General features: G+C 45.3%; 1 protein-coding gene across 4 annotated transcripts in view; it reads left to right on the forward strand.

Annotated features, from left to right (window-relative positions):
* The window catches only part of melt (melted), a 137,912-nt gene that overhangs the window by 103,743 nt on the left and 7,031 nt on the right, over positions 1–27,138 (forward strand). For all 4 annotated transcript variants that reach the window (XM_068380721.1, XM_068380718.1, XM_068380722.1 and 1 more), the window contains 6 exons: positions 991–1,126; positions 2,141–2,280; positions 2,967–3,095; positions 3,457–3,585; positions 16,015–16,140; positions 25,173–25,310. In XM_068380721.1, coding sequence (XP_068236822.1) covers positions 991–1,126; positions 2,141–2,280; positions 2,967–3,095; positions 3,457–3,585; positions 16,015–16,140; positions 25,173–25,310 — 798 coding nt within the window. The remainder of the gene's footprint in view (positions 1–990; positions 1,127–2,140; positions 2,281–2,966; positions 3,096–3,456; positions 3,586–16,014; positions 16,141–25,172; positions 25,311–27,138) is intronic.

Raw genomic sequence — 27,138 nt, forward strand, 5'->3', positions numbered from 1 at the left:
ATTCGAACTTCAGCCAAGTCTGAGCACAGAAATAATAAATAGTTATGAAATTTCTGTTGTCTTGTACAGATCCTTAGGCTCCTAACTGCATTCTGGTTTGACTTTTACTTCACAACATTTCTTCTTATTGTCTTTATTTGTTTGATATCAATGTCAATATAATATATTTTCCTAAGGTTTTCCGTATACTGTATTAACCATGTAATACGTTCTCTTTGTCTCCTCATTCTTGCCTGTTTCTGCCTGTTACTGGGTAATATGTTTAGTTTCCATGATTTTCTGTGCCATCTTTTGATTTTTGTTAAATCACTTCCTTAGACCATCACAGTCTTTAAGATCTTTATTTACTTTATACCTTCTGGACATTACTATTTCATGGCCTTTCTTATTTGTTATATCTTTATTGCCATGAATCTTAGCCTTTTACTGTCACACCTCTTCAGAATCGGTTCCCTATTTTCTTGTCAGTGCCCATGTTCATGTTGTGTAGAACAGTGCTTTGCCCTTTAGAAATAGTAAATTAGTGGGCATATGTGCAGTGAACTTCAATTGAATGCTGTCAGTTTACTGTTCTTTTTTACTAGACCACTGAGAGGACCTTGGCAATCTTGGGACCTCGAGAACATTAAAAATAAACTCCATGTTTTGATTGGTCAACAATTACAGTTATTACTTATATGTTGGAAGTTGCTGTGTCAGCTGTACTTGGGAAATTCACAAGCACTTGAAAATATGGTAGCTGCCTGTTACCATGTAAGCCAACATTTTTTCTTGGGTTACATTTCGGAATATCTATATATGAATAGTAGAGAAACGGTTACCTTTGATCTAAAAATCCATGTAAGGGGCCTGTACTACTACTACTACTGATTTTCTTTTCCCTGGTTGAGAAAAAACAATTTCCTGGGGTATTAAAAAATATGAATGTGGATATGTAAATGATTGGGTTATCTGAATATATTTGTTTTATCATAACTTTTTATTCAACAGAGAATCAGTGTTTTTGAGCCATTTGCCATGAGAGACACAGTACAACATTTTTGTGAGAAGCACTTGGATAAAATAAAGAGCTACATGCAGAAAGTATTTGTGAAGTTACCCTTGCCGGTTCGGTGTGGTATTGAAGGTATAGTATAGTAGATGTTCTTATAATTCTGCTTGGCAAATGTTGCTTTCACCAAATTTTTTTTTAGGATTTATTTATTTATTTTCTACATTTAAGTAAGCAGTTTGTAATTGTGTGACTTTGCCACTACCAGATTTATATGTATTTTGTCTGTGAGTATGGCTTTTTATATATGCCATAAAAATATACGTTTCCATTAACCCTTTTACCCCCAAAGGACGTACTGGTAATTTTCACAGAAGCCATCCCTTTACCCCCATGGACGTACCGGTACGTCCTTGCAAAAAAATGCTATAAAAATTAGTTTTTCATATTTTTTGATAATTTTTTGAGAAAATTCAGGCATTTTCCAAGAGAATGAAACCAACCTGACCTCTCTTTGACAAAAATTAAGGCTGTTAGAGCAATTTAAAAAAAATATACTGCAAAATGTGCTGGGAAAAAAATAACCCCTTGGGGGTTAAGGGTTGGAAATTTCCAAATACCCCGGGGGTAAAAGGGTTAAGTAAATTTCTACTTTTAAATAAAAAAGTTTCTGGTAGAATTACACAGGTTGGTTGTATTGTATTCCAATGGTAATACTGTAGAATTTTAATACCTTCGGAAATTAGATAGCATCCTTGCAGTATATCTTGAAATGATTAAAGGATTATTGTATTTCCTTTGTTTTTCTTGATAAAAATACAAACTAGTATACTGTACATGCTGTACTGAAATATTGACTTGTGAAAGTGAAGTACAGTCAAGATTTTATGGCCCAGTTCAAGGTAATATTTTAAGAATATAAAAGCCATAATGTGTGTAAATTATGTACAGTATAGTGTTGAAAAATATGAACTCTTCATGTTTTAACTTGTGAAATGTTTTTTCTCCCTGTTTTCTTACATGAAATAATTCATGAAAATAGATAAGATAAAATTATGCAGAAAGATAGGAGAGCAATGCAGTCATTAATTTGAGATATTACTGGAGATAATTAAACTACAAAACAATGTAATTTTTCCACCCAAACAGAAAGAAAAAACAAGAAACATGCAAAGCTATATTTTGCGTGTCAAGGGAAAGGAGAGCACTGCCTTTACAACAAGCATTTTTTCACCATGAAAACACGAAATCCCAGAATTTGGATTCACCTGATGTTTTTGGCTTTACAGGTAAATGAAAATGTTTGTTATATTCTATCTGTAAATATCCTTTTGTTTGTACAATATTGAGAGAGAGAGTTGTATTTCAGTAATTTCCCATATATGTTTAGGTTTGATGTAGGATGTTATTTGAAGTCTGGTTTGCTCATATTACTCTGCCATCGATATTTGAGCCCATATAACTGCAGTCTCTGAGTGAAAGTATGTAATCATGAGCTTGGACAATCTTGATTTTCGAATTGTAGTTCATTCCAGGGTGGTTCTTATATTTTCCTTTACGGCAGTGGTTCCCAACCTGGGGGAAATTTCCCCCTGGGGGGAAATTTGAGGCTTCCAGGGGGGAAATAATTACACTACCTACTAACTAAAACAAGCGGAAAATGTCCACATAGTACTTGCGGCAATTTGTTGTTAGCCATTCAATTGTGATATGATCATATAATTTCTCACTGACATGATATTCAAGGGGAGAATTGGAATATCATACCCATTTCTGAGGCAGGTGAGTGGGCATTTCTGAGGCAGGTGAGTGGGCATGAAGGGGGAAATCTGGATGGTTGAACTGGGTGCAGGGGGGAAATGACAGAAAAAAGGTTGGGAACCATTGCTATACAGTATGGTCCTTGTGTGGTAATATCTCTGTATGGTAGCTATAATGGATTGCTGTATTGAATCTCTTTATTTTCCATTCATAGGCAAGGTCGTCAGTAGCTCTGAGTACCAGGGAAACGCAAGTAAGTAGCTTGAAAAATTGCTGGGATATCCTGAAGTGTGACACCAAGACTTTTGTCACTTTAGTTACATCAGCTTTTCCCTTAGCCAAAGTAAGTTAATAATTTTTTTAAGTTTAGTATAAGTGTTCTTTTTAATATTTTGTAAGCCTCACAATTGGTAGTTTATTGTAGTCAAAACACAAGAATTGGTAGTTTATAAAACATTGCAATTGAATGTGCAATGTAGTATCAAGAACTTCACTGAAAAAGGTTATTCACCTCGTATTAAGCTGTTTAGTTTGTCAGTTTAATGTTGAATTATCCTTATAATAAGCTAAATATAGTAATAATTATAAATAAGATTTCCCAGGGTTTCTTAATTTCTTTGATTATTTCTTTAATATTCCATAAGACATGGATATGTTAATGATAGAGCTACAAAATGATTTAATATTTAATAATTTTTTTATAGGATATGGATATGTTGATGCATGAACTAAGGAATGCAAGATTTTTTGATGTCTTTGAATACAATGGAGTGGAGCAGCAGTGGGGATGTTTTCTCTGCAATCACCCAGATCGTGCAAGAGGATTCGTAGACGTAAGTTGTCTGATTATCTCTAAAGTCTTCAGGTGATTGGATTATTTTTAGGAAGTTTGTCGATTAAATATTAGTATTTTGATGTAATAGAGAGATAAACTTTAGCCTGATTTTTAAGCATGATTACAAGGTTCGATCATTATACATCTGAGAATGAAAAGAAAGTTGAAGCAGTGCTAGGTTGTTACAACAAAGTTACATACACTTAGGTGTGAATGTATGTGATTTGAGTTAGGTATTCGGCCTAATGCTGGGGCTGTAGAAGCTATCCAAGTGTTCAAGGTTACATAGATAATATGCATTTTATGGGATGAGCAGCACACTATTCACGTTAGTAATCATTATTGATAATTATTATCCGGGATTAGTAGTAGTATCTTCATTGATAATTATGCTTCAGGGTTACTGTATTATAAAGCCTCAAAAATGTAAACTCAACAATGCTATATTGAAAATGTAGCTTTGTTTGCTCATAGTAAAAAACGAAAAGTATTTCGTAAAGCTATCTGAAAAATATAAGTATTATGAAATTGAATGAAACAACTATAAAGTTCTAAGGTTTAATGTTTGACATATTGCATAGACTGTACAGTATATATAAAATCTACTTATTAAAGAAATGCTGACATGTAAATGCTAGTTTCTGGTTAAGGTAACAGTTCTAACAATAATAGATCATGGAAGCCAAATACAGTACGGTGTATGGATCTGATACCAATAAGTTTTTTCCCAATTCAAAATGAGTTCCCAAACTAGAGCTTTAGGTTGTTTGAAGTGGGGAGGCATCCTTACCCTTACAACTTGATATCAAGGTTGTCTGAAGTAGGGAGTCATCCTTACCCTTACAACTTGATATAAAGACACTGTAAAGGTGACTTTATTTGAATGACATTTTCATAAGAAATTATTCTTAAATACATACATATACCAAAGGCACTTCCCCCAATTTTGGGGGGTAGCCGACATCAACAAGAAACAAACAAAAAAGGGGACCTCTACTCTCTACGTTCCTCCAGCCTAACCAGGGACTCAGTCGAGTTCAGCTGGTACTGCTAGGGTGCCACAGCCCAACCTCCCAAATATTTTGTTAAATTCTTAAATCAGTTTAATCATCCCTCTTACAACTTTCCTCATTCCATTCAAATTACTTGGCAAAAATTGCAATTGTAGACGAAAACAATATAAACAGCATACTGTATATTAGAGTACATCTAACATATCAGAGGCAAAATGTCCCTATTATGTGATACACTACAGTATATGAAATTAACTTATACCTTTCACCTACTTGGGATTTGTAGCAATATCTTTAGATAGGGAAACCCAATTTTAATTACATTTTCACAGCAGAATTGTTTTGAATCGATGAAGTACATGATAATTACCATCCGTAAAATTCCCTTTTCTAGCAGGTTAATTACTTCTATAAACTTAATAGAATGTGGTGTGAATGTTGAAGGATTATGGATTCTAGCTCATTCATAAAGGAAAAAGCATAGTTTGCAATAGTTATTACTAGATCAGACTAGGAATTCCTATTGATTGAAAATAGAAACACGTTGGATTTTAAGATCCTACCACTTGAGAGTTATTGGGTCTTTTGACTGGCTAGACAGTACTGTACTGGATTCTTGTCTCTGGTTAGGGCTCATTTTTCTGTTACCTACACACCTATAAACTAGGTTGTTGAAAGGAGAGGAGGCAAGGAAAAGGTGGGCAGAATATTTTGAAAGTTTACTGAATGTTGAGGATAATAGGGAGGAAGATATAATTGCTGTTGCAGGTGTTGAGGTGCTGGTGATGGGAGAAGAGAATGAGAGAGAGATTACAATAGAGGAAGTGAGGAGAGCACTAGATGAAACGAGAGTAGGAAAACCATCTGGTATGGATGGGGTGAGAGCTTAGATGTTGAAGGAAGGGGGTGTGACTGTACTTGAATGGTTGGTGAAATTGTTTAATGTGTGTTTTGTATTGTCAATTGTACCAGTAGATTGGGTTTGTGCGTGTATTGTACCACTATATAAGGGTAAGGGAAACGTGCATGAGTGTTGTAATTCAAGGGGTATTAGTTTGTTGAGTGTAGTTGGAAAAGTGTATGCTTGAGTACTGATTAATAGGATTAAGGATAAAACAGAGAATGCAATCTTAGAAGTACAGGGTGGTTCTAGAAGAGGTAGGGGTTGTATGAATCAGATTTTTACAGTTAGGCAGATATGCGAGAAATAGTTAGCAAAAGGTAAGGAGGTGCATGTTGCGTTTATGGATCTGGAGAAAGCGTATGATAGAGTTGATAGGGAAGCAATGTGGAATGTGATGAGGTTATATGGAGTTGGTGGAAGGTTGTTGCAAGTAGTGAAAAGTTTCTACAAAGGTTGTAAAGCATGTGTTAGGATAGGAAATGAAGTGAGCGATTGGTTTCCAGTGAGAGTGGGGCTGAGACAGGTATGTGTGATGTTGCCGTGGTTGTTTAACTTGTATGTTGATGGAGTAGTGAGAGGTGAATGCCCAAGTGCTTGGACGAGGATTGAAACTGGTAGACGAGAATGACCGAGAATGATCATGAATGGGAGGTAAATCAGTTGTTGTTTGCGGACGATATTGTACTGGTTGCTGACGAGGAAGAGAAGCTTGGCCGATTAGTGACAGAATTTGGAAGGGTGTGTGAGAAAAGGAAATTGAGAGTTAATGTGGGTAAGAGTAAGGTTATGAGATGTACGGGAAGGGAAGGTGGTGCGAGGTTGAATGTCATGTTGAATGGAGAGTTACTTGAAGAGGTGGATCAGTTTAAGTACTTGGGGTCTGTTATTGCAGAAAATGGTGGAGTGGTAGCAGATGTATGTCAGAGAGTAAATGAAGGATGCAAAGTGTTGGGGGCCAGTTAAGGGAGTAGTAAAAAATAGAGGGTTGGGCATGAATGTAAAGTGAGTTCTGTATGAGAAAGTGATTGTACCAACTGTGATGTATGGATCAGAGTTGTGGGAATGAAAGTGACGGAGAGACAGAAGTTGAATGTGCTTGAGATGAAGTGTCTAAGGAGTATGGCTGGTGTATCTCGAGTAGATAGGGTTAGGAATGAAGTAGTGAGAGTGAGAACGGGTGTAAGAAATGAGTTAGCATCTAGAGTGGATATGAATGAGTTGACGTGGTTTTAGATATGTTGAGAGAATGGAAAATGGCTGTCTGCTAAAGAAGATGATGGATCCAAGAGTTGATGGGAGAAGTACAAGAGGAAGGCCAATGTTTGGGTGGATGGATGGAGTGAAGAAAGCTCTGGGTGATAGGAGGATAGATGTGAGAGAGGCAAGAGTGTGTGCTAGAAACAGGAATGAATGGCGAGCGATTGTGACGCAGTTCCGGTAGGCCCTGCTGCTTCTTCCGGTGCCTTGGATGACCGCGGAGGCAGCAGCAGTAGGGAATTCAGCTTTATGAAGCTTCATCTGTGGTGGTTAACTGGGGAGGGTGGGCTGTGGCACTCTAGCAGCACCAGCCAAACTCAGTTGAGTCCCTTGTCAGGCTGGGAGGAACATAGAGAGGAGAGGTCCCCTTTTTTTGTTTCATTTGTTTGATGTTGGCTACCCCCCCAAAATTGGGGGAGGTGCCTGGGTATATATATGATGATAAACCAGGTTAATGACCCAGGTCAAAGTCATAAATATAATATGATTTCCAAACAGATGATAGTGATACTGATCTGTGCTTTGCTTATGGAAATTTATAAGCTATATCCACAAAGAATGAATTACTGTATTATTATTATTGTAAGTACTAAGATACAACCCTAGTTGAAAAAGCAGGATGCTGCAAGCTCAAGGGGTTCAACAGTGAAAATAGCACAGTAAGGAAAAGAAATAAACTTATTTGTTCCCATACTAACAAACTTTCCATTATTTATGTGGATATTCTTTCAGCGGCAGCTGGAGGTAGCCTTTAGACTTGAAATGCGAGGTGGCAACCCTGCCTAACTGCTTAGCGGGTAGGCAGCGGGTGGCTTGGGGTACCCAGCCGCCTCTATATATACACTCACCGCTGTGAGACGTCACTTTTTTCTTTTGGCTTAGTAGAGATTGGACGTGTCCGCTCTCCTCCTGACTGTCATTGGACTCTTTAATTTGTTTTCTTTCCCTTTCCAGGTGTGAGTGTCATTCTTCTACAATCGCTTTCATCATGCGAACGCGTCCACGGTGGGAGGAGGCTGCATGCGGGACCTTCTTGTCGTCTTTGGAGACCGACCCGCACTCTCTGTGTCCTATGTGTCGAGGATATCGTTGTAAGCAGGGCTCGTCCTGTGCAGAGTGTAGGGAGTGGTCTGCCTCTCAATGCAGGAGGTTTGGAAGGCGCAGGAAGTATAAGTCTAAGCGCGATCGTTCTCCCTCCGGGGTGAGTGGGATACATTCTTCTTCTCCCCAAATCACTTAAAAAAGCTGCTCCTCGCGTGTGCTCTCATGAGGGACGAGTGATAAGGAGCGCAGATCGCTCATCTTTTAGGCAACCCCAGGGTACTGGGGGTTGGGGTTGTTGCTCCCCTAGAGGAGCACCTTCTCCTCCAGCTGCTGGCGAGCCTTTTTCCCTTGCAGAATTATTTCAGGTGTGGTTGTCCTTAGCAACCCCCTCGAAGGAGGAGTTGCAGGGCCTTCTTCAGCTTGGTGCCACGAGGGAACCTTTTCCGGAGCTGTCTCACGCTCTGGAATTGTACGAGGTCCATCTGCCCCCTTCCCTGGTCCTTCCACACGTTGACGAGGTGATTGTTCGCGTTCGCCTTTCCAACGACCCCTGCTGACGACGAACCCTCTCTCTATCCTGGGACCTCATTGTCCCTTAATCCCTGTTTCTCCCTACAGGAACACTCAGGTTGCAGGTGATGATCTTCCGGGGAGCAGCAAGCCTTCTATCAGCAGCGCTAAGGGATGAGCATCACCATTGCCTCGCCCTCCTGGAACTTCTTCCCTGATCGTCGTTCACGACGAACGAAAGATCTTAATGATTTTAGGTCATCACGATCAGTGTGTTCTTCGCCTAGAAGACACTCACGCTATAGGCCTTCATGCTCAAGAGACCGTAGGTCTCAACACTCTCCTAGGAGGCGTTCCTCTTCATGAGGACGAGTCTCATGATCCCGATCTTAACAATCACGAGACAGGTCTAGACCTAGGTCCAGACACTCGTGTTCTAGATCGTCCAGATGTAGATCATCAGGACGGTACTCAATGCTCGACACTCACGATCGCGAGGGCGTTGATCGTGCTCACGAGGGTATCGTTTACGAGAACAACGTGCTCGTTTGCGAGGCCGACGCTCACGTTCGTGAGATAGGCACTTGCGAATTTCACACTGTTCTCAAACGAAAGCTAGACGCTCATGTTCACAAACCATGTGTTCGCGATCAAGGTGTAGATGCTCCTTATCTAGAGGTAAATGTAGGCGTATGTGCAATCCATCAGCTCGTAGCCACTAAACCAGACCTTCCAAACGACCTCGAAGCGAACCTGATGATTAGCATGACCACTCCTCAGATAGGCGTCCAGCTCAACCCTCAGTGCCTTTCACGGCTTGGAGACTCGTCCCGATGTGGCGTGTTCTCCTTCAAGAGCAGTTCCTACTCTAGAGGCCTCCTCTTCTGACTTTGTTGGATGTAGGTGCTCCTCTGGGGCAGCTGTAAGTTGTTACACCTTCCTCTTGCTCGATGGCTCCAAGTGCTCCTGTTGCGAGCACTTCTGCTCGCGAAGCGCATCCGTTGACCATGAAGTTCGTGACTTTGCGCTTGAATCTCATGATATCACGAGAAAATCAGCGAACTTCGCGAGCAGTTCGCGAGTATATGTGTCGAGATTGCAAGCAAGTGCGAATCCAACACCCTCCTCTCGCCTTGCTACGTCTTCCACCTCCAGCGAAAGACCAACACCCTTCCCATAAGGATTTATGGAGCCACCGAAATAGTTTGCAAACGTTCCTATTAGTCTGGCCTTCCTCCGCGTCCAAAGGAACGTATTCCTCTGCCTCAGAGGTGGTTATCTCCTCCGTCGACTGGATACAGAGCTTCCTCAGTTGGCATCGACCTTTATGGCCGATATCCTGAATGTTCTGAAGTTGGCACCTCCAGCGCCATAACCCCCAACTGTTCTAGTGAGGGCTACCCGTTAAGATACCTTTGGAACCCTTATCGAGCTCGTAAATTGGAAGTCAAGACCCTAGAAGGAAGTCAATAGCAGAGAAAGTGTACAGATCGCCTCCACCCTGATCGCGTTGCTGAAGGCCAAGCCCCTGCTGATTCATACATGGCTAACTTACCTTTCATGCCAGTGAAGGCAAAGGAAGTCTTTATGAAGAAGCAGAGGAGACGGATGAGAGGCGTGACTCCACATCACACTGATATCTTTCATCCTAGGACGAGTAGGCTCGGCCAGGGAGATCGCAAACCATTCCTTCAATCCTCAGGACATCGAGGTAGTACCACCGGATTCTGTTCCTCTTCCTGAGGAAGAGCCTCCAGCTCCTCAGGCCAATGTTTTATCTAAGTCCTCGAAGGCCTCGCAGGTTCCACCTCCTAGGATTCTGGAGGAGCGTACTACTGGAAGGGAGTCGAAGGATTCCAAGACGAAACCAAAGCACACCGCGGCAAGGGAGGCTGAGGCACAGACGCGGTCCCCAGTTGCTGGTCCTTCCATGACTTCAGTTGATGACTTGGACCTACCCCAGGCTCTGGACGTGAGCTTGGAAGTGGATAACCCCTTAGACTTGTTAGATGAAAATCTTCCAAAGTAGACCAATCCGAACTATCACTCCGAACAGGAGAGGAAAGAGTCGAAGCATACATTTTGGCAGGTCCTCGTTTGTATGAGGGCCCTTAACAGGCTATCTACTCCTGGCTCCACCACCCAGGAACGGAAGGATAATGGTGCTTGACAAGATTTTCAAGACCAAGAAGCCTTATTGGTCCAGTGCAGCTTTGCCCTGGTCCAAAGGCCTGAAAGGTGTCAAGAGGAAGGCTATCTCTCAGATAGCCGGAACTTCCAGTTCCTTAAGGGCAGGGTCCTCCTCTCGGTCTCTACCACTTCCTTTTGTGTTACAAAGGAAATATTACGAGATCGAAGGGGAACCACCCTCCACCATTTCTCTCAACCCTTCGATAGAGTCCCTAACAAAGGGTGTCTCCACTCAGACCCTCTCCTCTCCGACAGCCTCACTGTCGGCACTTGAGATCCTAAACATAGGGAGAGGCGCGAAGTATGCCATGCAGGCTGCTTCATGGCTGGACCTATGGTAAGGATCACTAGGATTCATGGTTCACCCCCACGACTTGTTGGAGGAGTTGGCGAGGAAGGCGTAGGGGGGCTTCCTATTGTCAGGTACCCGGACTATGAAATTCCTATCCCACCACATTGTCAACTTGTGGGCAAATGCCATACTCAAGAGGAGGAGTACCATCATAGCACAGTTCCATGAGCAGGTGCCGAAAGTGGAGATCTCTCGGTTGAGGAACTCCACCCTCGAGGGTTCTTCTCTCTTTGTTCCAGAGGAGATAGAGAGGGCTGCTGAGTAATGGAGGAAATCGTCCAACGATTCTCTCCTCCATAGGGCCATGATATCCTGGTCCTATGGTAGACCTTCCCAGTCTTTTTGGCGTCAGCAAGCACCTTCCTCAAACCAGTCAATTGCTATGTCCTCGGGACCTTCAAAGGTGTCTAAGCGGCCCTTTTAGTCCAAAGGACAGAAGGGGTCTAAGTCCTTCAGGGGAAAGAAGGGAGGTAAGGGAGGTGGCCAAGGTGGCCACTACCACTAGGAATGGCAATCCTCAACACTTACCACCTGTGAGGGGATGCCTACAGCACCGCTGGCAGAGGTGGCAGCTTCACAAGGCAGATCACTGGACGGCCGATGTATTCGCCTTGGGGTATCGCGTCCCCCTCACTCAATCTCTCCCTCCCCGACTTCTCGGGATCCAGTGCATCTTGGCTTCTATGCAAAAGTATCCGCAAAGGAGCTGGCCCCAGGGCTGAAGTCCAGACCATGCTGCAGAAGGGTGCTCTCCCCAAGAGATAGTGGATGGATCTTGAGGCTTTTACGATCAGATTATTCTGATGAAAAAGACGACCGGAGGTTGGAGACCAGTCATTGATTTCTCCCTTATGAACAAGTTTGTCCAACAGACTCGGTTCAAAATGGAGACAGCAAACATGGTCCTTCAAGCAGTACATCCAAGGGACTTCATGTGCACACTGGATCTGAAGGAAGCTTACTTTCAGGTCTCAATACATCCTTCAACAAAATATTTAAGATTCATTCATGAAGGAAAGATATACCAGTTCAAGGTTCTATGCTTCAGTCTTGCAACGGCCCCTCTGGTATTTACCAGAGTGTTTGCCCTAGTGTCATCTTGGGCTAACAGGAACGGCATCCTTCTTCTCAGATATCTGGATGACTGGCTGATCCTAGCAGACTCAGAGATGACCCTTCTTTGTCACCGAGACATGCTTCTCGAGTTTTGTCAGGATCTGGGGGTTCTGATAAATCGCAAGTCATCATCACTGCAAACTTCACAGAGACTGGTGTACCTCGCAATGATCATAGTCACAGGGTGAAGGAAGTGGCTGCTATCTTCCTCAGGAAAGAAGTTCTTCCGGCCTCTTGTTGGCAGAGTCTGTTAGGCCATCAAATCTCTCTCATCCGTCTTGTTCCAAACGACTGCCTCAGGATAAGATCCTTGCAATGACAGCCAAAGTGCTTGTGGTACCAGCACTCCAACCCACCAGACACCGAATTCCTATAACTCAGGATCAGGTGATGGATTTGAGTTGGTGGATGGCAGACGAAAACCTTTAGTGAGGCCAGAATCTTTTCGTTCCAACTCCGGATTTGATGATCGTCACAGATGCATCAAAAGAAGGGTGGGGTGCTCACCTGCTGCACCATACGATATCCGACCTTTGGTCAGAATCAGAAAGGTACCAGCACATAAATCTGCTAAGAGATGAGAGCAGCCTACCTAGCTCTTCATCAGCTCCAATAGTTGCTGGCAGGTCATTCTGTGGTGTTGATGAGCGACTACACCACAGTTGGGGCTTTGAGTTGGTGGATGGCAGACGAAAACCTTTAGTGAGGCCAAAATCTTTAAGTTCCAACTCCGGATTTGATGCTCGTCACAGATGCATCAAAAGAAGGGTGGGGTGCTCACCTGCTGCACCATACGATATCCGACCTTTGGTCAGAATCAGAAAGGTACCAGCACATAAATCTGCTAAGAGATGAGAGCAGCCTACCTAGCTCTTCATCAGCTCCAACAGTTGCTGGCAGGTCATTCTGTGGTGTTGATGAGCGACAACACCACAGTAGGGGCTTACATAAACAAACAGGGCGGTACCTTTTCACAGCCTCTATGCCATCTCGCAGTAAAGATCCTCAGAAGGTCAGAAGAACTTTCGGTGGCTCTATCAGCTCGCTTCATTCCCGGCAAAAGGAATGTGCTCTTGGACAATCTGAGCAGAGCGACTTTGTAGGCTCCGAATAGTCTTTGAATCATCAGCTAGTCAACAAAGTCCTGACTTAGTGGGGTTCCCCGACTGTAGACCTATTTGCAGCATCTCAGAACAGCTAGCTTCCGCTTCACTGTTCTACAGTCCTGGACCTTCGGGCTCTATGTCAAGATGCATTCCAACAACGGTGGGACAACATCGTCGTGTAAGCCTTACGTTTTGTCTGATGATAAGACTGCTCAACAAATCCAGAGCGTCTCAAGCTCTATTGATGACTCTTGTACCTCTGCTATGGCATCACGCAAAGTGGTTCCCAAACCTCCTGCAACTGCTTGTTGATTGACCGAGAGAACTCCTTCATGACCAGATCCACTCAAACAGCCACATGCGAACATCTTCCACAAGACCGTGCAGTCACTTCGACTTCACTCGTGGAGAATATCCAGCGTCTCCTCACGCAGAAGGGCTTTACACGACAAGTTGCGGAACGAATGTCCGGACACTTGTGTAGGTCCTCAGCCTTGGTCTACCAGGCCAAGTGGTGAGTCTTCTGTGGTTGCTGTCGTGGAAGGAATAACTCTCCACTCGATGCCACAATTCCAATAATAGTGAAATTTCTTGTATACCTTCGGTAGGAAAAGCTCCTTTCGGTATCGGCGGTGAAAGGCTATTGCTCAGCCTTGAGCCTCGCCTCCAGGCTGAAAGGAGTCGACATTTCCTCTGTGGTGGAGCTTTCTCTACTCATACGGAGTTATGAGATCACTTGCGCCAGTCAGAGATCAGGCCTCTCCTTGGAATGTGGTTTGCGTACTGAGGTCCCTAAAAGGGCCTCCCTACGAACCATTACGTTATGCAACTGACCAAAACTTTCCTTTGAAGACGACATTCCTGATCGCTTTAGCCTTGGCAAAGAGAGTCGGTGAACTTCATGGCCTCTCATAGGACATCGCCCATTCAAGGAGATGGGGGAAGTGACGCTCAGCTTCCTCCCCAACTTTATTGCTAAGACTAAATTTGGGGGAGCTGGACCTGAGATTTGGGCCCTTCCAGATTTTGAGTCTTCATTCTGTAACCAACGACCCAGATCAGTTGTTACTTTGCCCAGTGAGGATTTTGAGATACTATCTTCGCACTGCAGCAACATGACCCAGACTAACATCACTGTTTGTTTGTTCATTGAGGGTAAAAACGAGGATCACAAAGAACACCGTATCCTCCTGGATTTGCTAGGTGATCAAAAGAGCCCTGGGTCCAGATCCTTCTCAGGCTCGTTGACCTAGAGCTCACGACGTCAAGAGAATTAATACTTCCCTGGCGTTCAAACGCAAATTTTCCGTGTTGTAGGTCCTCCAAGCTGATGTGTGAAAAGACAAACCACATTCACAGCACATTACCTCAAAGACGTGATCCACAGGAGGCTCGATACATTTACTATTGGTCTTGTGTGGCTGCTCAACAGGTGGTTTAAGATACCTCGGGCTCCTTAATGGACAAGTGGCAGTTGGTTGAGGGCATTGGTTACCCAGCTTAAGACTGGGATGAATGAGAAGAATGTCTGGCTTTCCTTCCTTCATCTTCCCATCTCTTGGGGTATAGCACCATGGGTCCCTTTGCAAGCTGGCTTCAACCTCTGCAGTTAATTATCACTTTCCTTGTGTAGCCTAGTATAAGCAATAATTTTATACTGTCCATGTCCCCATTGCTTCTGCTAGGTATGTCTAGTTGTTTTTTTTTCTATTTAAAAACTCTGACGTTTCATACAAATAACCACCTCTTATTTTATTAAATTGCACAGTCCGTGAATAACTCGCTTTGTATAATTTAGCGAGGTGTCATATACTGTACTAGGCAAAACCGGGTCAATATCCATGCTAGATCTAGGACTTCCACCCACCTAAGAGCGAGTCATCCACATGAATAACGGAAGGTTTGTTAGTATGGGAACAAATGACAAATTCTGAGGTAATTTTTATTTTTTCCTAATTAATACAAACCTGGAGTTATTTATATAAATTAGCCTGTCATCATCTGTTCCCCAGAAGTCCTGCCTGCAATAAAAAGTGATGTCTCACAGCTGTGAAAGTCTATATAGAGGCGACTATGGGTACTCCCCTGCCTACCTGGTTAGACAGGGTTGCCACCTCACATTTAGTCTAATGGCAACCTCCGGTTGCTGCTGAAAGAATATCCACATAAATAACTCCAGGTTTGTAATAGTAAGGGAAAAATACAAATTATCTCTGAGGTTATCATTGGGGGGGGGGGTGTTATGAGTAAAAATATAAAATATCTTTCAATGTTTAAATAGATCTATCATATATACTTTATAATGAGAGACTTGCATTAATGTGTTCTACATCAAAACATTCAATGCAAGTTTGAACTTATGAAATTCCACCAATTCAACAACCAGATTAGTTAAGTCATTCCTATGGCCTATTCGGCTGTCTCAAAAATAAATAAATTGGCACTATAAAAATTGCAGTAAAGTATGTGCCATTTCTCTGACTACACAAGCTTAGTAGAGGCTTTTCAATTTTCCTTGATACAAGTTGATATAATTGAGAATTTCTTGTGCTTGGAAATGGGGATGTATGATTAATTGGCTTGATAAAAATATTTTTTGTGAATATGAAATTAAATTAACAACAAATAATTCCAGAATTTCTATCAGTATTTCATGTAGTTTTCTTAAAGCTGTAATTGGGATAAAATTAAATTCCTGTACTGTAATATGATTGCTTTTACTAGAGCATACCTTCAGTTACCCTCTCTTATTGTTGAGATTTTGACTATTGTATCTGGTCTAGTTAAACAATTTTTGAATGTTTTGAGAATGATGTCTTTAATTGGGGTGTGGTAAAACTTGATGTTTTTAAGGTTTGGATAATTTTTTTTTTTAATTCTGTCACCCGATATTGTGGATAAGAAAAGATGCATGGTATAAATACCAATTTTCCAGGAGGATACACCTGTTATTGAAGGCCAGTTGAAAGAAAAGAAAAGCAAATGGAAGATATTTCGCAAGTGGCGCACTCGGTATTTTACTCTGTCTGGAGCACATCTGTCGTACAGAGGAGCTGGAACGGTAAGGATACTTCCTTCCATGAGATTTTTATTTGTGTGGGTATTTTCATTGTCACTGCTAAACATAATTTTGAAATCTCTGTAATGAAGTTATCTGAGGTTAATTGTCTTGGGTTCAAAATACTGTAGTAATATATAATTTTCCTACACATAAAAATCTTCGTCCTATAATAGTAGTACATATGATTTCAGCGTAACTGGAACCTCGGGTGCTACAATTTATAACTAGGTGGTAGAGTAGAAACTTTGCTGAAGTGGACACTGTTACTTTGAACTTCGGATAACTAGAGTAGCACTCAGTTCGCAAAGGTCACCATAAGAAGTAAATAGTAAAAAAAATTGTTTGTTCCAACACGGAGTACTTAACTCGAACTACTTTCTTAGGAGTATCTGGGATCTCCTCCCAACCGACCAGAGTTTTGTGTAGTTTACCCTAGTTCCGTTTTCTATGAGGGGTAACCTCAGGTGGAGTGATACGCGCCCTGAGACTAATCCCGGGTCAGAGAGCATGCTTGCTCAGGTCTTGATCTCCAGTAAGTTCTCTGGTCGTGTCACGATAACATCTCGACGCTCTCTCCTTACCCAGTGCGACCCTTTGTGTCTCACGCGGTCCCCACGTGGACCCATTGTGTTCATTCTATACCCTTTCCTACCCTTCTCCTCTGTGTTCGTCGTGTAGGGGCAGCTTATGTTCTCCTACAGCCACATGTCCGGAGTGCGAGTCCTGGAATGAGGTGCAGTGGGTGTACTTCGGCACTAAGAAGGCGGCGTCCAAGAGGTCACATAGGAAGCCGAGCCTCTCCTCGCCGCTTACTTCTCCCGATGTCTTGTCGGATAGAGCTTCTCAGCCACCTTCCCCTACCCAGAGTAGGGGACGAGGTAAGTCGGTTGTGGGGAAGAGGCCCATTGCTCTTCCCCAAGAGTCTTGAGTGGGTGCGGTATAGCACCAAGAAGAGGTAGGCGACAGAGAGGTCGCCTAAGAAGCCGAGCGTCCCTTCCTCCCTTGCTTCGCCGGGCATCTCGTCTGACCGAGCTTCCCTACCACCCTCCCCTACCCAGAGTAGGAGACGAGGTAAGTCCGTTGTGGGGAAGAGGCCCGCGGCCCTTCCCCAAGAGTCTGATCTTCAGGGTTGTGGGGTTGTTCCAGGCGAGGGAGGGGCGGGAGACGGAGTCCTGGTGCAAGCAGGCCACGTCTCCTCTGATGACCCCATGTGGGGGAAAAATTTCCCTAATTCTTCTCCAGCCTCTTTGGCGTGTTTTTCAGTCACTTCTGCAGCCGAGGGCGTCGCCGAGAAGGAGCTTTCCCCACTGTCGGACCCCATTGCGTGGGTTTCCCCCAAGAGCAGTGAGTGGGTGATGGTTCACCGCGACAGGCTGCTGGAGCTAGCTGCGGCGACGGGCCCTTCAAGTTGCCGTCCGAGGACAAGCTCCCCGGATAGATACTCCTCCGGCAGCAGCGGCACCCAACGGAGGGACTCATCATGGCAGGTTCCAGTCGACAGGCGTAAGACCGCGAAGGTTCCGGCTTCATCCGCCCAGCGGAGAGAGTCGCCCCTTCGGTCTGGCAGCCGAGTCCTGACCTTCAAAGGCCATCGAGCTCGTCATGGGCGCAGCCCTCGGCTTTTCTTGACGGGCAGGCCCGCAGATACGAGAACCTCAGGAAGAGATGTTGGACCCAGGACGGAGGCCCCGTCACGACGGCGATGCCCCGTCCTTCGACGGGAACCCCCGCGAGAGCGTCGGTCCAGGACTCCCCCACATGCGAGGTCCTCCGTCAGAGTACCCCGTCACGTGTCAGCGCGCCCGTCGGAGGATCTCCCAGAAGGAGCCACAGAAGTCGTCGTCCCCCTAGGGAGGAATGGGTGCGTGTCGTCATCCCACGCAGACACCTCCTGGGAGCTTCAGCAGTTCCGGGTACCTCTGGCTGGCTCCCAAGGGCTCCTTCTCCCGCTCCGAAGTACGCCCCCTACAGCAGGCTCTGGCAGACCGGCATAAGTCCGCGAAGGTTCCGACTCCTTCCGCCCAGCGGAGAGTCGCCCCTTCGGTCTGGCAGCCCTGTCCCAGCCTCCAAGACTTCGACAGGCCGGCCAGAACGTGAAAGACAACCAGCAGCCACGAGGAAGCCCGCAGCAGCTTGGTCCTCCATGGGGAGAGAAGTCCAGGATGGAGGCCTCCATCCCAGCGGCGATGCCCGTCCTCCATCCAGAACCGCTGAAGTCGTACCACGACCAAGGATGCCTTCACCCCAAGCGGGACTCCCCCGTCGTAGGTGCTCCTTCTCAGGCAGAAGGGCATCTGACGGAAGGCTCAGAAAAGTACTAGCCCTAATCAGACGGCACCACAGGCTGGACAAACCGAAGCCCGCGACGGATGAGGACTAGCTCTCGGGCCTCAGCAGGTTGGTAGATACCCCCTTGCAGCAGAGGCCCTCACTAGAGCTCCTTCGCCATCCTCGCGGTACGTCTCCTCCAGCAGACCCGATCATCGACGGAAGTCATCACACCAGGTCTCGGTCGACAGGTATAAGCCCGCGAAGGTTCCGGCTTCTCCCGCCCAGCGGAGAGAGTCGCCCCTTCGGACTGGCAACCTTGTCCCGGCCTCCGGTTCTTCGATGGCCTGCCCTGAATGAAGGAACCAACCAGCCAGCACGGGGAAGCCCGCGGCTCCATGGATCTCCGCAGGAGCTCCATCCGTCCAGTGGAGACAGCCGCTCGTTCGATCCGGCAGCATGGCATCCATACCCGGTACCACGACAGCTCCATTCAGGCTTCGTGGTCAACCGTTGGTATACCAAGGTACTCACACCCCACGGATTCCCCGGGAGGCGGTAGACCCATGACGGATACCTCTGTCCCGGTGACTCCATCGTCCCGGCCAGCCACATCCAAGTATAGTGTATTGGAGGTGGCCGCTGACACACCCATGACGGCTCCATCCGTGATGGAGCCAACCGTGCCATCGTTCCGGCCAGCCAATCCAAGCATCGGAGGCGGCCGCTGACATGGCAGGGTACTTAAACCCCTCGGATTTCCCCGGGAGGGGGTAGACCCATGACGGCTATCCCCGTTCCTGACGGCTCCATCTGTGACGAAGGCAAAGTGGTTTTCCCTCTAGCGGGTAGAACAGGGCTATTGCCTCTTCAGTGCCTGCCCCAGTGGCTGCTGGAGAGGCCCCCCCCCCCTCACCTTTGCCCAGTGCCTCTTTGGCTCCGTCTGCCCGTCGGATGTAGAAGTTGGCACACGTATCTTTCCCTTGCCTTGCCCCCTGTAGAGGAGCTTCGACAACACAGTTAGCCTTCAGACCCTCCTACTCGGGCTCCAGGAGAGGTCGTTCAGGCCGCGGCTCTCGAAGGAGATAGGAGGGGAGGTCCCCTACTCCTGCCGACGCCGCAAGTGGGGGGATGCCTCAAACGATCTTGGCAAGCAGGGCGGGACCACGGAGCGGATCCGTGGACCGTGGCAGTACTAAAGGAGGGGTACAGGCTGCCCTTCCTAGCGGACCCCCACCTCGGATCAACAGGCGGAGTGGTTGGCACCCAAGGACCCCTTGAGAGCAGCATTGCAGGAAGAGGGCTCGGCAATGCTGGTGAAAGGGGCAGTAGAACCAGTCAAGAAACCGGGTCCAGGGTTCTACAGCAGGCTCTTCATGGTGGAGAAGGCGACAGGGGTCTGGAGACTGGTCATAGACCTTTCAGCCCTCAACAAATTCGTGTGCAACACTGACTTCAAGATGGACACTCCGAAGTCGGTCCTAGCGGCCTTGAAGGAAGAGGACTTCATGAGGTCCATAGGCCTCAAAGACGTCTTCTTCCAGGTCCCTGTCCATCCCTCCAGCAGGAAGTTCCTAAGGGTAAAATGGAGTACCCAAACGTTGCAGTTCAAAGCCCCATGCTTCGGACTGTCGACAGCCCTCAGGGCTTCATGAGGGTCTTCGCAACAGTTTCAAACTGGGCGCACGAACAGGGCGTCTGCCAGATTCGGTACCTAGATGACTGGTTGTTGCTTTCAGCCTCAGAGGAAGTACTGAGGGAACGAGGCGCGAAGCTCCTGCAGTTCTGCAACGTTTGAGTATCATCAACCTGGAGAAGTCCCAGCTGATACCCTCCACCAGGACGACCTACCTAGGGTTGGTCCTAGACTCCCGGATGGCGAGGGCCTTCCCCTCCGCGGAGAGACTGGACAGCCTGAAACAGATACTCTGGCCCTTCCTGTCGGCCTTCCCCTCCGCGGAGAGACTGGACAGCCTGAAACAGATACTCTGGCCCTTCCTGTCGGGCCAACCCAGGAGAGCCAGGGACTGGCAAAGACTGATAGGACTCCCCTCACAAGATAGTCCTGGTGTCCCCGGAGACGAAGGAAGTCCTGGAGTGGTGGCACGTCAGAATGAACACCCTCAAGGGAATGCCCTTTGCAACCGACCCTCTGGAGATGCTCCTGTTCACGGACGTAACCAAGGAGGGCTGGGGTGCTCATCTTCTCGACAAAACGGCAAAAGGTAAATGGGAAGTCGAGGAGACGAATCTGCACATAAACGTGCTGGAGATGAGGACCACACAAAGGGCGTGCCTAGAGTTCGTCCATCTACCCCGGGGAAGCACTGTGGCTCCAGTGTGCGGCAACGCCACGGTGGTGGCCTACGTGAAAAAGCAAGGAGGACTGAAGTCGAAGGAACGGTGCAGTCTCACGGTGGAGTTCCTAGAATGGGCCGAAGTGGAACAAATCAATTTTTCAGCCAGGTTCTCTCCGGGGAAGAGGAACGTCCTGGCCGACTGCCTCAGCAGGATGGGTCAAGTGGTAGGGCCCTGAGTGGTCCCTACACCCAGAAGTGGTCAAAACCCTCTTCCTCTTCCTGAAGTGGGGCTCGCCGGTGATAGACCTCTTCGCCATGAGACTAAACGCACAGCTCCCCGTGTTTTGTTTTCCCGTGCCAGATCCAGCAGCAGCGTTCGAGGACGCCTTCCAACACCTTTGGGGCAACCTCGACGTTAACGACTTCCCACCCTTCGGGATGTCCAGACAGGTCCTCACAAGGTGAGACGGACGGCCAACCTATGGGTGACTTTGGTAGCGCCCTGGTGGCCAGAGAGAGACTGGTTCGCGGATCTAAAGGAACTGGCACACCTTCCACCTGGGCCACTTCCAGACAGACCAGACCTTCTCCGGCAGCCTCACTTCCAGAGGTTCCACGAAAACCCTCGGTCCCTCCGCCTTCACGCATGGAGGTTATCGAGCGTCTCCTGAGAAAGGAAGGATTTCCGTTGAGGACGGCATCAAGGATGTCATATTTTTGCATACTCTAGATGAATGTCCAAACTTGAAGCAGTTGTAGCAGTGTAATGGTTTCTGTTTATAAAGGCAAACTGGAATTCTCTTCTTCAATATAGTATATACATGACAGGGTATACCATGGTCTTCAAATATTGAAATAATCATAGAGGTTCTGGTCTTATGAACCTTCCACATTTCTCTCGGGCACATATCTAATATTTCTTCCCCACTAAATTCATAAAGGTCTTTGTATAAAACACCCCTTTTCCAAGACTAAAATTTAGATGTGGCCCTTCCTGTCGGCCTTCCCCTCCGCGGAGAGACTGGACAGCCTGAAACAGATACTCTGGCCCTTCCTGTCGGGCCAACCCAGGAGAGCCAGGGACTGGCAAAGACTGATAGGACTCCCCTCACAAGATAGTCCTGGTGTCCCCGGAGACGAAGGAAGTCCTGGAGTGGTGGCACGTCAGAATGAACACCCTCAAGGGAATGCCCTTTGCAACCGACCCTCTGGAGATGCTCCTGTTCACGGACGTAACCAAGGAGGGCTGGGGTGCTCATCTTCACCATTAAATTTTCTTCCATCTTTATATTATTTAGCATAAAAGACTAAATCCTAGATTTGGCATGAATGAAGATGAATTTCTTGCCAAGTTTAGAAATATCTTCACACACTTCAGTATAATGCATACTTTCTTTTTTGTACTAGTTTTCTAAATTCAAAATGATGATAATTTCTCCCTGCTATGTTGCAATAATCCACATGGGTGGCTTTGGCTTTCTTTCTGCTAACAAGTATATTTTGGTGTCCATAGGTTTGTTATGATACCAGTTACTAAGGTGATATATTTCAAGACTTCCAGGAGCAGCATTGCATAATTCACCAGTAATCTCGCTCTTAACTTGTATTTTTTAAATTTCCTACATTGCTTTAAAAGCCTCAGCGTAATTATTAAAGCAGATCCGTGCTTCCCATTTTCCATCTTTTCTGAAATTCATCCTTATTTTCAGTAATATTACGATAAGTTTTGAAAGTCATCCATGCTTCATAATGACAGTTTAATATGAATGACATTCAATTTTTTCACATTAACTTCACACTTTTGAACATTGGATTAGTTTTTTTTTTTTTTTTTTTTTGGATTAGTTTTTTTTTTTTTTTTTTTTTCCCAAGTCAACAACAGAATTTTCCTCAATAGATAATGCTAGAGGTTGTCAACAGTGCTAGGGGGAGTCAGCATTTTCAATGATGGGGGTCTGTCATTTAAAGAATCCACAGCAGCAGTGAGCGTCATACCATCACACGACTGTGCATCACCAGCCAAGGAGGTAGCACAACCATTCTCTTCACAAACAAGAAGTTCTAGTGTCTTCGTCTTCTAAGACATCTCACGTCCTTAAAGAAGCTTGTTTGACACTGACACCTTCCATAAACTGCTCCAGAGGTATCTGAAATGTCCCTTATAATTTGGTTCCAGTGGAACTAAAAGTATGGGACTATTAAGCCTGGTAGCTCAATGACAAAAATCTTATCAGGCGATATCCCCACTTGACCCGTCATCTCTAGAAGTGATGTGGTTTACAGAAACATCCAAGGAAGGATGATGCGCATACCTGAGGAATGTGATCGCCATAGGAATATAGTCCACGGAAGAAAATCGCCTGCGTATCCCCTTGCTGGAAATGTAAGCCGCACAGCTAGCCTCGGGATTTGTCCTACAGAATAGAAACGCCTGCAAATCAACCTGCTGGAAATGCAAGTTGCACTGCTATCATTATAAGTTTCCCAGCAGAGTTTGATAGGGCACTCGATAGTGCTGATGAGCGAAAACACTACAGTACTTTAGTGGCCTATTTCAACAAACAAGGGGGCACTGTTTCACAGACTGTGTGAGAGTTGGCAAAGCAGGTGTACATTTGGGCAGTTGGCAACACAGAGCTGTAGGCGAGGCTCTTTCCAGTAGGGAGTATTGTACTAGCTGACACGTTCTGCTCCATGGGTGCAAGTTGTAGAATTGCAATGGTCCCTACATCCCTGCTCAGCGGCAAGGCTCCTTGCCGTTAAGAGTTTGCTATCAATCAACCTGTCTGCTACTATTAGTATTCTGCTTACCAGTTCCATACCCATCACACTCAGTGGCAAGGCTTCTTGCTCTTTGAGGTTTGGCATCGATCAACTTGTTTGCCAGTACCATACCCATCAGCAGTATTAGACAGTGCCTTCCAGCAACCCTGAAACAATATGGCTATATAAGCTTTTCTACCCCTCTGCCTGCTTTACTCGCTAAGCAACACTATTGAAGACATTGGATCTCAGGATGATGTTGGGGGCTCCCAAGTGGCCACACGGCAAAGGTTATCTGTATCTGCTGATGCTCCTTGTCAAGGCATTCAGAGAATTATGTAAGCCTATGGCCCACCCTTCTCTGACATCCCCATTTGCAGAGGTATTATGGTGGGCGACTGACCAACATCTTTGAGCAAAAGTTTTATAAAGAGGCACTGCACAGATGTCTGGATATCTACCTGGAAAAGTGGGCCATCCACATTTAATGGTTAGTGATACCTCTGGAAATGAGTGCCGATTTCCTCATCTATCTTTGTAAAGAGCAGCTCATCTGCTGTGAAAGGCGCTCACTTGTCTGTTAAGTCAAGCTCTTGGACTGAATGGCTTAGGCCTGTCCTCTTTGTGAGAATTGTCTATGGTATTGAGCAACTTCAGAAAAGTTGTATTCCCAGGGAACTCCACACCATTGCTAGAAGACGAGTCCTTGTGATGGGCTATCTGACTCGCTATCACCAATATACGAGTCTATGAGATTGGCTTCAGATTGTGATATGACCCTCAAGACAGCCTTCCTTTTAGCCTTGGGCAAACGTAGCCGAGTTGCATAACGGTTTTTATGTCGCAAGTTATACTGAAGGATTGAAAAAGGTCTCTTTTACCTTTGTTTTGAAATTTTTGTGGCCAAGACCCAGAACGCAGCCATTTTGAGTGCTCCTCTGGCATGTAGGGGCACTAAGGCGCTACTTAAACATGACTCAGAACTTCAAATGTATCTCAACCCCCAAAGAGTAAAGAAGATATCCAAGAACTGCCTTCTTTCTTTGTGGAATGATCAGACCTTCTTATCCTACAACAAGTGACAGAATGGAAGAACCATCCTGGGCATGTGCACATATCCTACAACAAGTGACAGAATGGAAGAACCATCCTGGGCACGTGCGCACAAAAGTCAGAGATATCAGATCTATCCTAGCATTTAGGAAGAACCTGTTATTGCCGCAAATCGAAGGCAGGAGTTTAGAAACATCAGATAACCTTTATCCCCACCTACCTAGAGGAGTAAACCCATAGGTTCTTGATACCTTTACCCATGGTCCTGTGATAGCTGCAAGTAAGAATATTGGGCCTTTTTCCTATTCCTTCAACCCGTCCCTTGGGCTACAGCAGCCATACCATTACGTGCTGAACTGGCCACCAGATGCAAATAAGCTCCACTAACTAGGGAGGGCAGAGCCTACTGTCCACCTGTCTGCAACTACTACCTTGTTCAAAGTTTTAACGGCCATTTCCCACTTCGTCGAAATCATGTCCCTATTAAAAGTCGATTGTTTGTATTGTTTGGAATACAAATTGCATTTATATTTAGTTATTATTTGAATGGAAGAGCATTTAGAATTAGTTATTATTTAAATGGAAGAGTTATATACTATTGTAGTTTCTTGTCTTAACAAAGGTTTAATTTAGAAATCTCAATTTTAGGAACAAGACAAGGCTGAGAAAGGAGGTATAGATGTCCACAAAATAAGATCTGTTAAAGTCAGTAGAGGAGGCAGCCGACACATTCCCAAAGCTTTTGAAATCTTCACTGACAATAAGTCTTTCGTACTTAAAGCCAAGGTAAGTGTATAAAGTTCAAGTAAAAGCTATTTTCTAGTCATGTCATTATTATACTTAAAACAATATACCAGGGATGCACTGATCTTAAAATTTACTTGTGCTTTTGAACTTGTAACATTGTTATGAATGTGGTGTATCATCTGAAAGAATAGCAGGGCAAGTACTTTTTTTAAGTCTTTAATTGATTGCTAATATTAACTATTTACTTGCATGACCAGGAAAAACTCATTACCCTATAAAAAGTTAAACCAGCAATGATTTTTGTGACCAACAAAGGTCCAAAAGAGATGAAGATAATGAAATTACAAAAATAGACAGGATCAGAATCAATACCATGAGAGAAATATTCAAAGTAACCGAAATAATATAGATTGATGAAGAAAGGACTAAAAGAATAAATTACTGTATAGTACATGCAGGAAAGATATAATTTGTCTACAAATACATACAGATCATTTTAGTATCATTAATTTCCCGTACCAATACTTGAGTAAAATATCTCTTAAAATCTTGTGGGCCGGTCAACAGGCCTAATAGATTACCCATAATTGGAATACTCTGCCGGTCGGATGGATTAGGATTTAGAAGTAGGCATCCTTTAAGTCTATATTATGATAATCATGAATTCTGAAGCCCTGACTGTTTTTACTGTTTCCATCTTAAACAGAGTCTGTTGCAAGGCTCAGAGGTCAATGGCAACCTCCGGAAGCATAGAGAGCCATCATCAACCTCTTGGAGGGTGCCCTTCTCCAACATGGCCCTGACTTCTGCTTGAAGGGCCAGTTGTTTTGAAAAGACTTTGCAATAAGAAATATATTACTGGTGGTGGAATCAGAGAAGGGGGAGAGTTGAACAGGAGGTGGTACCCGAACCGAAGGACCTTGAATGTTGCGTCATAGGAGGTTTGGAGGCCTCCATCAGTTTTCATCCACTACCCTTAAAAAGGCTGGTTCTGGGTCTTCTTCAACATCGAGACTTGAGGGCAGGCGCCTTCATTTTGTGAAGGTTTGCAAGACTGTAACAGTTGTGAAACTGCCATAGATTTGTTGGAAGTAGAGGCCTGTGATTGTCAGAAGGACATGGCTCAATGAAGAGAGAACTGGTTGTGTCCATTTCTCTGTGGCCTGAAGCCTCTGTTGCTGAGGAGACAGATGCCGCCAACTTACCGCTTGGTCGAAACTCGATGTAAGGGTTGACACTGCAGGATCCTAAAGGAGAAGGAAAGGATGGGCTTCCAAAGTCTAATATAACATTTCTAGTGCCTGGAAAAAAAAGGCATAGGAATCAGGCAGAAGGATTCCTCCTCTCCAAAAATCCATTCGTTCCAACACGGAGTACTTACCTCGAACTACTTTCTTAGGAGTATCTGGGATTCTCCTCCCAACCGACCAGACTTTTGTGTAGTTTCCCCTATCTCCATTTTCTATAGTGGGTCCCTCTGTGGCAGATGGATACTCGTCCTGAGGCGACCCGGGTCAGCGAGAGCGTGGGGCTACGTCTCGGTCACCAGTAAGCTTCTGGTCACGACGTGATTAACATCTCGCTGCTCTCTCACATCCAGTGCGACCTTTTGTCCCACCACGTGGTTACTGCGTGTTTACCGATTCCTTTCATCCCCCTCTTCCCCCTGTGTTCTTGTGTTGCTTGGTGCTTTTGTGTTCTATTATGGATCACCAATGTCCCTGCCCCGGGCCTAATGCCGGTAAATCGTGTGGTGCGTTGCTCTTTAAACCGGAGATCGATTCGCATACCCTGTGTTTGCCGTGCAGGGATAGTGTGTGTTCCCGTCTGCCACGTGTCCGGAGTACGAGTCCTGGTCCGAAATCCA

The sequence above is a fragment of the Palaemon carinicauda genome, chromosome 9, assembly GCF_036898095.1.
Source record: "Palaemon carinicauda isolate YSFRI2023 chromosome 9, ASM3689809v2, whole genome shotgun sequence".
Lineage (NCBI taxonomy): Eukaryota > Metazoa > Arthropoda > Malacostraca > Decapoda > Palaemonidae > Palaemon > Palaemon carinicauda.